Below are 12,794 nucleotides of genomic sequence, written 5' to 3' on the forward strand. Positions count from 1 at the left end.
CTTTTGTGACACAGATTTTCCACTAGAGTGTTTTAACTCTAATTTATTTCCCTTCTTTTATTTAGAAAATTATGTAATACTACAATTATGTAATATTACACTGAGCTGATATAGCTTAGATTTCTTAAACTTATCATATAATTTGAAATCTTTACTTGCTCTACTATACAATCTCAATTATATTGCCATGTGCTACACTGACAAATTCCATCCTTGCTTTCTCTATCCTTATGAGATTGCATTGGTGCTGCCTTCTTTAACTTTCACTCATTTCCCTCTTGCTTCTTAATTCAACATGAAATTGATTTAAGTTTTTGCACTAAAATCAGCTGTAACACATGCTTGCTTAAATTCTTATTTGTATACATTCCCAAATGCTAAAATCCGGAATGGCCTTTCTACTTGAACCACAGAAGACTGCCAATTCAGAGTTTGCTGACACCTCATCTCTTTTCTTTGACACCACTAGATAACACGCTTTAAATATTTTAATACAACCGGGCAGTGGGAAGGCCTTCTCCAGGCCATGGCACAGCGGTGAGCTCCGCCGGTGCAGTGAGGCCTTAGCTCCATGGCACAGCGGTGAGCTCCGCCGGTGCAGTGAGGCCTTAGCTCCATGGCATGGCTGTGAGCTCCGCGGCTGCGGTGTGGCCGGGGCTCCATGGCACGGCTGCGGGCCAGCGGCTGCGGTGAGGCCGCAGCTCCATGGCACGGCGGTGAGCTCCACCGATGCGGTGCGGCCGCAGCTCCACGGTACTCTGCACAGCAACACATCCCGCAGGCCGAGCTCGGCCCGTGGGCACCCGCTGCCGCCACAGCCGCACAGAGCGGCAGGCTCCACGCTCCCTGTCCCTCACCACAGAGCCTCACCCTGCCTGCCCCGCCTGAGCAGCCGCTCTCGCCAGCACCTCTTCACCGCCAGCACCGTCGCCATTCACCGGCGCCCAGTAGCTCCTCCAAACCCGGAGCCCGCCCGCGTTTTCTCCTCAGCGCCTCACGCAGCAGAGCGTGTGCGGGTCTGCGAGTGAAGGGTCTGGCCAGGCAGCGAGGCAGGCTCAGGAACCAGCGTGTCATGGTGCCATGGCCCTGAAGGGAGGCTGATGGACACAGAGCCTGGCAAGAGGCAGTCAGGAACCAGCGTGTCATGGTGACACGGCCCTGAAGGAGTCAGATGAACACAGAGCCTGGCAAGAGGCAGTCAGGAACCAGCGTGTCATGGTGCCACGGCCCTGAAGGAGTCAGATGAACACAGAGCCTGGCAAGAGGCAGGCTCAGACAGCACCGCCTTTCGCAGGGCGCCGCCCGCTCCCAGGTAACGTGCACAGAGACATTTCTACCCTGGGCACCGTGTTCGTAGGCAAAGATCAAACAGCTTTGCCCTACGTGTGATAAATCCGTGAGGGCACAATGTGCTTCACAGCCGCAGATGCAAAAGTGAATTAATCACAGCGCACAGGGATGCAAACTCCTGACATTTTAAAATTCCTTTGACATTTTAAGGGATGCTGGGGACACTCACCAGTCAAGTAGCTGTTTGTGCATGTGTTCCATTATTACCTGTTGGGCTAATAAAGAGACAGAATGATCATCTTGAGACAGAATGATATTCCAAGTGTTCTAGTAGTCTTGAGATAAGGGAAGCAGAATGACAAGTTTCTCTTGATGAGGTAGTTTGCCTCATCAAGACCTTAGACAGACTATAGATCTTGGACTGAGAAGTGTTCATCTCTTTCCCAGTTTACAGAATGGAATTAGTTCTTTGTGAGTTATTTAGCCTTCCATTCTGGTTATGGTTTCCTTTCCTATTCACAGCTGTGGTAATTCTAGCAAGTTGTACTATTTTCAAAGTTTATTGATGTGTTGTTACTTGCAGCCCCTCAATCTCTTTGTTGATGAAATATTCTGTAAAAGAAGGCTGGGTGTTATTATTACTGTTCTGTTATTAGTTTAATTTGAAAAATTGCTGTATTTCTTCCAGACTGATTACCATACAACTACTAGGAAAAGCTGAAGGCATATAAGCTTTCCCACTGCACTCCCAAGATTCTCAGAGAAACTTGGAAAAATTTTATTAGAATATCATTGACACTGCTTGCTACATTTGACACTTCCATACATATATGACAGGTAGATACTTCCAATGCACTCTATGAAAACATAGATTAGCTCTAGCTATGTAAAAAAATCCATTTACTATGTATTTACAAGCATAATTAAATGTTTTTTGCATACTGAAGGAAAACTAAAGAACAAAGCTGTGTATGGCATCGAACTACAGCAAGACATTGACCCAGTCTGTTTAAGCACAGGCAACCAGATTATTTTTTTGCTCTTTCAGAGGTGGAAAAAAATGTCTGTTAGTAACTCAAAATAACTGGAGGTTTCTGTGGCAACTGGTAAAGGAGGTTGTATCTCTCCCTGCTGCTTAAAGTAGAAGCAGTTCTGAGAGATTTCTATTTGAAGTTTGCATACTGGTGTTTGACTTCAGGTCTTGGAAAGGAGATTGCTTATCTACTTGTATTTTATCTTGTTGCTATTTAGAGTAAGAAACAAATTAACAGGGACCATAACAGAGGCGCTCTGCTTTCTCAGGTAAGTACATTAATCATTTGAGTATTTTATATTATTATATTTTGTATTTTGGTTTTATACAATTAACGATGAAAATCTTTTGCATTATGTAACATCTTCATCAGATCAAATGATAAGCTTGTACAACCAGAATAGTTTTATGGGTTTTGGGATGGGATTTGGAAGGACTTGAGCTGACTAGTGTTAGAAACTATTATTAAGGTTTCAGGGAAACTGCAGCTGCATTCCATCAAATGTATTGGTAGTGAAAACTGTTATCTCTGTGGAGTTCTGTTCATCAGCTGAATTTTCCATAATACTGCAATAGGAATGGAGTGAGCATATTAGCTGTATATCTCTAATCTTGCTTGATGCTATTATTAATTTTAAAATATTATATGCAAATGCTAAATTGTTACATCATCACATATTAAAGTGTGTTTATCTTACAAAATGTGTAGCTGTTCCAAAGTTTTAGTCTGTTTGCCATTTGTTTATAGTGATTTACTGCCTTTACTGTGTTTATAAAGGAGAGCACACATTGTTTTTGCAATAAAAATGGAAGATCTTGATTCTGAAATATTCAGTACACATCAAAAAATATAAGCATTCCCTAAATCATAGAAGAAGAATGTTGGGAAACTTTATTCATGGCTTAATAGAGCTTTAATAAACCTTGCCCTATTTTCAGGTTATGAAGACTATTTCATTAACTGTTGAAGAGGAATTAATTGAACACTAATCTTTCACTTTCTGGGCAAATGTTTCTATCATGCTGTACAAAAAGTATTTGGCATACTTCATTTACAAAAAATAATACTTTATTTGTATTCAGAAAGCTAAATTTCTTTTCAAATATCTCTGCAGATATCTACAGGCAGATATATTTTCTTCCCAGAAGTGAAAATTTAAACACATAATTGCACGAACCAGGATTTCTTCCACCCACTCCCTGTAGAAAATGCTGAAGATAGCCCAAGGCAGCTTGTTGCTGTTTATATGCAGGCTATTTTTGACTCCCATTCCAAGGTGGCAAAGTTTTGGTTATTTAGTGGAGATTCTGGGTGCCTGAAAAAGGACATTGATTTTACTTTTTGGGATGACTGCTTAAAAATTAGGCATACAGTGGTTAACTCTTGGATAACCAGCTCCTTCTTTGTGCACAGTTTTCAGCTTGAAATTTTTAGAATCATGGTTCTGTTCTTATTTGACACGCTGAAATCACTGTAAAATTACCTGGAAAAAAATCCTTTTAACTAATTTCACTACAACATGGTAAGGATCTCAAGCTGCAAAAATGGGGTTTGTATAAATTGTGAAGCATTCCCAGTCCAGCAGTGAGTCTGTTCAAGCTGTGATTAGGGGACAGAAATTGCCTGTATGAAGATGCCAAGATGCTCTATCAAGCACTGAAATAGGCTGTGTGGTACTGGCACTTGTTAGTACATAAAGATGGACTGGATCCTGTAGGGAGCTCTGAGTCTCTTGAGCTCTTCTGTCACAAGAGTACATCTACTGCACTTCCATTGTTGCCAAGGAACAAATTTGAGTAAAAAATGCAAGGCGGTATCTAGAAGACCTTGAGCTAAGAGCAAATGCCAGTGTACAAAATGATTTCAAATCCAAGAGCAGATATAATGGATGCTGGCAGAAGGGACGGAGGTCTGTAGCATCTCTTTGGAGCTATAATTTCTTCTCTCCACTCTGGAGCATGTGACTCCCAATAGGTTGCAATCTGGCAGAAACCACATTGCCCACACATTGCTTTTATTTCTGGAAACTATGTGATAAAGTCTCTAGATTAAACCAACAGTCTTCATGTTTACTTCTTCCTTTCACTGAGTTTTAACAGAAATTATGTGCTTGGAAAAGTGCTTTTGGACAGGTTTTTTTTTCCTTTTTCCTAGGACTAAATTCTCACAGGAGTTTTAATGAGGTGAAAGTACTTCCTTAACAGAGACAGTAAGGGAGAATTGACTCTGTTACACATTATGCTCTACAACTCTATAGAAACCAAAAATGTACTTTGATTGTTGCAGTGTTAATACATGTGTCAGAGTTGTGGGGTATTTTTAAAGCATACATGTTTTCCAGGGATTTTTTGTGCCTTTTCTGAAGGAGATACTTCTTTTCTTTTATTATTTCACTTGAGATGTGAAAATTCAGTAGGTTAATTTCTTTATACAGTGTATTATATGGTTACAAATTATTTATCAATTATTATAAAAAGTTTCTGTATTTCTACTCATAAATCCAAAAATGTTAAGGGTCTTTTCCAACCTAAATTATTCTAATTTTTTCTTTTCTACAAGATTTTAAGGTACATGAGGAAGCTATTGATTTTAAACTATTCTTAGCAGAAAAAGGCAGTTATTTTATTTATTATAATGAAAATAATGCTGTTGAAAAAAATTAAAAATCTATTACCATAAAATGGTGTAGAAAATGGAATGGCTAAGTTCTCTGAATTTCTGAGTAGTAAGCACAGAGAACTTTGTGCCACTTCCAGGCCTAACGTCGCTTCTGCTGGAATTCCAGATAGTGGCAGTCTGCTGAAACATGAGTTCAGTTACCAAATATAGATGAGGGGGGTACGAATTTCATAGGCACAGAGGACGGATGTAGCGCACAGGCCACAGTCTCCTCGACTAAGGACCAAGCAAGCTTCAGTGAAGAGCTGGAGCGACTTTAAGCCTATTCAGATAGAGAAGGAGAAAAACAACTTTACCTACTATTAATTATACTTGAACTCTTCATATTGGCCTGCTTATTGTAAGATCTGTTTTATATTTTCTGCTGATCGTAATTGTTGTGTTTGTGGAGTAATTTTGCAGGATTTCAAAATTCAGAGAAAAAGTATGTGCCTTTTTTGTTTTAAAAGATCTTACTAGATACATTTCATCCTTCGTACGATTCTTTTGAAGAGATGGGTCCTGTTAAGTAATAATTGGGTCATGTTAAATCATATTTTCTTATTTGGCAGGTTCTGCAAATTCAGGATGTTTATTTTTTTTTTAAATTAGTCCTTTATTTTTCTATGTTTTTCCATATTTTACTATATATCCCTACAAAACCTTAATTTGATTGGTTACTCTATTTTTTTCTGAAATTATTGTAATCCAATACATTTCCATTTTAATATTTACAATATGATTCTTTAGAGCATCTGTATTGGGGTTTGAATAAGTATTTAAACTGCATGATAAAAAATGTGGTTTTACTTCGGTGTAATTTTGAAATATTTACAAATAGGACCCCATAAGTAGTCTGTATGTAATAATGTTGATCTGCATGCAACATTGTAATTTATGCTTGTGTCTTTAAATGATACAGTATATGGCTTTGCAGGTTACCTAATGAGTGTGATGATGAAAACTGTTATAAATACATTGTAGTCCAACTTGGAGAAGCTAGAAATAGCATTCAAAATTTCTAATTATGATCTTATAAGCTACTTGATAGGGTTAGTGATACTTCACCTCCAGTTCACTGTGATTACAAGTTGCTCTAAAAGAATAGTGAGTTTATGTATTACAGTATGGCTGAAAAAGTCTTTCTCCTGGAAGCGTCCATTCAGCTCCCTAAAGCTAGACATATGAATCCATTTTCAGGAACCTTCTCACCAAGAAGGCTTATCAGCATTAGAAATTGCCAATAAATCAGCACATTTAAATCCATCAATTTTATCTAAATATCCAGGTATAGACTATTCACTTAATTTAGACACCTGGCTTTGAAAATTACTATATATGTAGCCATTGTATTTTTCTAATGACAAAGCTGAGTATTGGGAAGAAATATGTGAATTCATAATACACTCATTTTAATCATCCTGTTGGGTGGATAACAATAAGTAAAATTGTCCTCCTACCCATGAAACAGCCCATTGAAACATTAGAGCAGCTCAGTGTTGGAAGTCAGGGAAGTTTATCTGAGTATGTAATGTGTCACTTTGAGATGTGAACAAGCTAGGAACCCACATGTGTCAGATTTAAATAAAGATATAATTTGAAGCACAGATATTTATATGTTGTCTGAATAGCACCTTTGTTCATTGGAATACAAAGTTTTTTTTTTTTAATCTAAGATTAAGGAGGAAGAAACCCTGCAGTTTTAACTCTTGTTTCCCTGGCATTCCTCCAGTTTATGCCTGAACAGCTGAGCCTCTAGACCAACTGTTTGCTGGGCTTCTCAGATTCTTTCTTTAAAGCTGCTATGTGGTAGTCAGTTATACTGTATATACTTTTTTAGATTTTGTTGACAAGAGATTGGCATGGTTGCTAAATTTGTTGCCCTGTAAGCACAGATAACAGGAAAGGAAAACGTAATCCCAGCAAATAATAAACTTATCACTGAATTCTATAAAAACATTTCTCAAACTCTAAATGCTTTGGGTTTCTTAGACTTCTCTTTTATGCATTGAGTTGTAATCTGTTGGCAAGACAAACAGGCATATCAAGAGATACATATGCTAAGCCAAGAATTCCAATCATCTATCAGTCACTTAATGACTGCACGCTGGGTAAGCCCTGGTTTAGTGACTACAGGTAATTGGAGCCTGCACAAGCTGATGTAAAATACATCCGAGTGCGTCGCATGACTGTCAAGCCATTTCTTCACTATCAGTAGAGAATTAAAGGAAATTTTCTCTTTTTAAATCATATGTAAAATTTTTTATTGTAGAAATTATCATTAGAATAAGAGAATTTTTCAGGGTAATTAAAACCACTGATGTTCAATTCAATTAAATGCTCTGCAGAAACAATAATTATGTTTCAGATCTCATCAGCCACAATCTAGTGACCAGGCAGACAAATACATTTCAGCAAAGAGATTTTCAGGCCAGTCCTTCCCCTGGGGAAAGTGTGGTTTCCCTGATGTCTTGTTTCTTGCTGACTTTAAAGAGAATGCTCATCCTAATTCTGAAGTCATGTTGGGAAACTGGAGAGGTATAAATGCTTCTCTGCTTTGTGAAACTGGTACAAAATATACATTAAACACTTCCATTGAGCAGGATGATATATAGGTTGTGAAATCTATTTCTTCAGTGCTTTACTTCTAGCACATGGTAATTTTTCAGTGTTGAGGAAAGTGCTACTAAATTGGTAACAAGTTAAAAGTGTTAGCACAATAAGTAAAATAATATCAAACACATTATCAACATTAAACAGAAAGGATAATTTGGAATTTCTAATCCAAATATCCTTGTGTGTATCCTCATAATGGTTTCAAGTTGAACACTTCTCGCAGAATTTGATGGTTTAATGTCTGGAAGGCAATGTTATGGGAAAGAGAAAAGTAAATATATTCCCAAAATCTTCACAAGGCTAAAACCAGGAAAAAAAAAAAAGAAACATAATAGAATTGATGCAAAATAACCAATCAGATGTGAAATAACACCATATATCATATTGATCCAGTGGAATCAATGTTGTGCTAGGCAATATACAGGCAAAGGATGTCTTCGTACTTATGAGGGAAGGTTCATAAGAAAAATTACTCCTAAGTGCTCTCATTTCCATCTAGACAATTTTCAGTCCTGGCTCATTCTAATAGAAAACAAGGTTTATGGTATGTCATACACCATTATGTTCTGCTTATCTTACAGCTTTGTGTCTAGCTTGTGGGAACTAGGATATAACTTTTTTCAGTAAGGAATTGTTCTTGTGTCTTCCAGGATGCAAGACAGAGGGTGTGGCCGGCCATTGCCTCTTTCTTTAATGCTGAAGGAGACTTACTCTCCAGAAAGAGACAGCAGTAAGGGATATCCTGAAAATATGTCAGAAGCTTCATCTTACCATGACTTTTTCTGTGATTCCCTGTCAGACACACAGAATGGTGAATTTTCAAATGAACTTTCTGCCTTCCTTACCCAGGAGGAGATAAGTAAGAGCCTTGACATAGCTCGAGAAGCCATTGCCAATTCCATGGAGGAAGATGAGAACACAGTACCAGACTTTACTCATTATCTCAACACCCCTCTTTCAAGCCCTTCAGAAACCCCTTCTTTCAGGGACACCGACCTGCATGAGCAAGACACTGTAGAGACACCTCAAGCAAGCAGTTGGACTTCATCTGCTGCAAGTCATGCTCTCCCAAGGAATCAGAACGAGCAATCCGCTGCACCTCAGACAGAGGATAGTTTTGTCACAGTTTCTAGGGGACAAGCAAGCACCTCACCTTTTCTACCTGCTAGTCCCAGCTTTGTCAGAAGCCTGAAATTTTCAGAGAAAGGTGGTGCATGTATGCCTAAGACAAGCCCAAACTCTGAATCGACATTGCAGGGAGAAGCTCCTTTCAGGAACAAGCTGTGTGACAAAGCTGCCACATTCATAGAGGAGTTATCATCTATATTTAGACAGGCAGCAAAGACAAGAGGCCGTAGTCCCGATGGGGACTCTTCTTCTCCAGACAGTGGATACCTGTCACCTAACAAGAAACAACCAGCTTTAAGTACCTTGGTGAACCAGGAGTTTGACAAACCACATCAAGAGACTGAGCCTGAGGAAAAATTACCTGGACTTCATCTGAATGGAGAACACTATTCTGGAAGGAGGAGCATCATGGAGAGCAAAATGGTCCTGTGCCGTCCCTTCATCAACATGGAAGAGCATGAACTTTCACCACCTCTATTCACTCAGAAGCTCCGGAGCCAGGAAGTTGCCGAAGGAAACAAAGTATTGCTGGAGTGCAGAGTTGCTGGCAACCCAGTCCCTGATGTCAGGTAGGTGCTAAGTCACCAGACAGCGTCACCTGATTGTGGAAGATACCTAAGGACAGGTATGACACTGACATTCTTAGAGGCAGTCACATAAGAGCAGTCAATCATGTAATTTTACAAAGCACAAAGAATAGCATATTCTAGTGTCTTTATTTCACTAGAATGTTTCACTCTGTTTGCTCAGGAAATTAAATTCTTCTTGATTTAAGAGCCACATGGCAAAATTAGAAATAGAATTGGCTTTAGCAACATTCTATGTGATTGTTACTTCATCAATCTGGGTAAAAGAAGAGACAGCTTGCTCCTAAAGAGCATATCTCAAGAAGATGATACACTTTTTACTGCTGATTAATTAGAATGTCTCCAAGAGCCATGTAAACTGTTTTTCTGAATTTTAACTCAGGCAGAATCATAAAATAAGAAGGCTTTTAATGACTGAGGAAATGAATAATGAGAAACATTGCTGACATAATAGTTGGTTATTGTAAAATCAAGTATACTTTTAAGTAATCACATCAGTATAAATTAATTTGTAACTTCTGTCTTGTTTCCCTTTTGACACACATAATTGTGCTATGTTAGCAGCCTGTAGATACAGCCATTACTGCATTGTGGCAAATATGATTCATGCTAATTTTTGGGCTCTTGCAAAGCTCCTTGACAGTCAAATTAATACGCTTTCATGGTCCATTCCCAAATTGGTTTTATTAAATTATTATTAATAATTCTCCATCTGGCAATTGAAAGAAGTTACTAATAAAAATTACTTTTTCAAAGTTTCGATTGAAAACAAATTTCCCCCTTCATCTCTATTTCATTATGGATCCTCAAGAGAGGAAAAATACGGCAGCTGCACCTCAAAAACTACTCATTTCGGAAGTCGATGCACTTCTTCTGCATGTCCTTTCTGTAGTGGCAGCGACTTGGCTGAAGAGGTCACTCACACACAGCACAGAGCCCTCAAGTGAGCGCTGCTGTGGAGCCAAGAGAGCAAAAACCAAGGCTCGTTCAGGGGTTAAGAGACAGCAAACACTTGAGCGATGTTTGGGGGAGACTCCAAAGTCTGAATCTTGGGGAAAGGAGGGGGTTCTTTCCAGATGAGAAAGCATGCAGAAAAATATGTTATGGATTTTTATCTATAAAAGCATTACTGGGAACTGATAAACAGTTTCATAGTATCATCTAGGCACATCACTGTCCTTCTTCTTGGATATGAAAAGGAGTTTCATGGTGTATCCTATATATATCCAGTAAATAGTTAATTTGCTGCAGTGGAAAAAGACAAGCCTATTTAAAACCACCCACATATTGCAGAGCAAGTGAAGAATGTCTGTGCTACTTTCAGAAGTATTTTCTGCAAATGGGAGTTTTATATGGTTTAAAAATAAAGCAAAACATCAGTGATACAATAATAGTTGACCATTCTCTTGTATTTTAGTAATGAAAATAATCCAGTTTTCTAAAGCACTTTACTTAGACTATTGTTTCATTCAGAAACCATGGGTTTCTGGGTTTGTAATATATGTGGAAAACAATCTTCAGACCATAATCATATTAATTCAAAATATTTACAGTTTACTGAAGAAACGGGCCAGAAAAATAAATGTGTAAAAGATATTAAGCTCTTTGTGAAGGTTTCTGAATAGGAAGAAGGTAGAAATGGATATTAGGAAAGCATTGTATTGCATTGCCAAAAGAATGGAACAAGCTGAACAGTTCCCTTGTGTGAGAAGTGTAAGACTGAGCCTTTTGGTACATGCAAAATCTGATCAACAGGAGACGCAGACAAGGGCATGAGCCAGGGCAGCCACAGTCTGTACATTTGCATATAGCAATACAATCTGTAGAAACCAAGCTTCAGCTCTTCTGGTTTTCCCCAGAAAACCCAGTTTCAATAACATAGCCACTGTAAAGGCTGGTTTTGGAACTTTGTGTAATAAGTGTGATTAAAGCAGAAAGCAGTTGGGATTTTTGTGGGTTTTTTCTTTTTTTCAGTTTTATTTTTGCCTCAGCTGGGAAGAAAACTGGAAGCCACATTTCCTAAAGTCATAAGGAAGTAACAATAGTTTAATGATGACAAGAAACTCACTAAATTCTTATTTCATGAAGCACTCAAAAAGTTGCCCAGTGTAATAAAGAGTACAGCTGATATTTAAGCAGCATCAAGCACTGGCCACTATGAAATCATCCAATTGACACCAGAGCAAAAGGCCTTCAAAGGAATCTACATAGGCTTTTCTGATCTTTTAGCATGTTACTACTTTGCTATGCCTCATATTTTAGCCTGGACCCAAGTAATCTTTATAACTGGTTCTCTTCCCTTTTCATAGCTTTTTTGTAGCTAAACTTTCTTAGTCCTCAGCCTATACAAAGTTAAGCTGGAATCCTTCTCTATCCAGATGCTTTTCTTATGAGGATAAACATAACAATGTTGCAGAACCTTAGTATAATTGAAGAAAACATCAAATGTAGTGTAACGACAAGGTGTATATTTGAAGGTTATTTGGTTAGGAAAACCTCTTAAAATTTAAGTTCCTTAGATGTTCATAGCCATACACAGCTGAAAGTGAAACAGTAAGTGTTATGGTTTGAGTGACAAAACTTGACCAAAGTAGCTTTGTACTACAAATAGAAAAAAAGTATATTTTGACAGGAGAACTTACAACTAGAATCTTAGTGTTGAAATCCAAAAGAAAATAATCAGTTACATTTCAAGTATCATTAATGTTTTTTTTTTTTTCAAAGTTCAATGTCTAACTTACTAGTTCTACTAGCAGAAAATCAGCTTTTTTTAAATGAATATTTTGTCACTGGCCAGAAGAATTATTATATTTCTGTAAGATTTCAGATTCCAGCCTAAGATCTAGGAAGGTACATAGTGATTTGAAAAGTTCTAGGATATCTGCCTTCTAAAGAAGGTCCAAAACATGTGAAATATAAGTTGAAACAAAATGTCTGTTACTCTCAAAACCAATCTATCAGTCAGTAACTGTCCTTCAAAGTGCATCAGCAATGCTGTGTTTAAAATACTCATATTAGCCTTGAGCTAGCTAAAGCAAATCCCAGCTGGGTGTGACTTAGACCTCTTCAGCATTCGCCTCACCACCTGAATATTTCATTGCTTCAAAGCCTGGAGCTGTAAGCCATGATTAAAGTATTTTCTGAGGTCTACCTTGAGCTGTAAGCTGTGATTAAAATATTTACAGATATTCACCCAGCTTCTGTAGCATAAGAGGTATTGGAATTTTTGTACAAAATATGTTCCTTTTTCCACAGCAAATTGATGCAAAAAAATATCCAAATCAAAGCAAAAAATAAGGCACTTTCCACATACTACATGACAAGAATGAGGTTTCTTTGCTTTAAGGAAATAATTTGCTCTCATTATAATCCTTTTCTTCTCATAAGTTCTGTTTGCCTAGATTTGACTGTAACAATACCCAAAATCCCCACCTAGAACCATTACTTTCATGTAACCCAGAACTGTTCTCAGAAAATACAG

The 12,794-nt window shown here is 38.0% G+C and overlaps 1 protein-coding gene across 9 annotated transcripts in view; it reads left to right on the plus strand.

Moving 5' to 3' along the window:
- The first annotated feature begins 2,403 nt into the window (after positions 1-2,403).
- Positions 2,404-12,794, plus strand: part of PALLD (palladin, cytoskeletal associated protein) — a 187,296-nt gene continuing 176,905 nt past the window's right edge. For 3 of the 9 annotated variants that reach the window (XM_071432030.1, XM_071432032.1, XM_071432033.1), the window contains exons 1-2: positions 2,405-2,592; positions 8,249-9,295. In XM_071432030.1, the coding sequence (XP_071288131.1) occupies positions 8,250-9,295 (1,046 nt within the window). In that variant the 5' untranslated portion in view covers positions 2,405-2,592; position 8,249. Of the gene's footprint in view, positions 2,593-5,160; positions 5,344-8,248; positions 9,296-12,794 lie in introns of those variants that run through there. The other 6 variants (XM_071432025.1, XM_071432028.1, XM_071432031.1 and 3 more) reach the window with 5 other exon arrangements.

Source organism: Agelaius tricolor, unplaced genomic scaffold (genome assembly GCF_023055355.1).
Source record: "Agelaius tricolor isolate 1412-34295 unplaced genomic scaffold, bAgeTri1.0.p SCAF_8, whole genome shotgun sequence".
NCBI lineage: Eukaryota > Metazoa > Chordata > Aves > Passeriformes > Icteridae > Agelaius > Agelaius tricolor.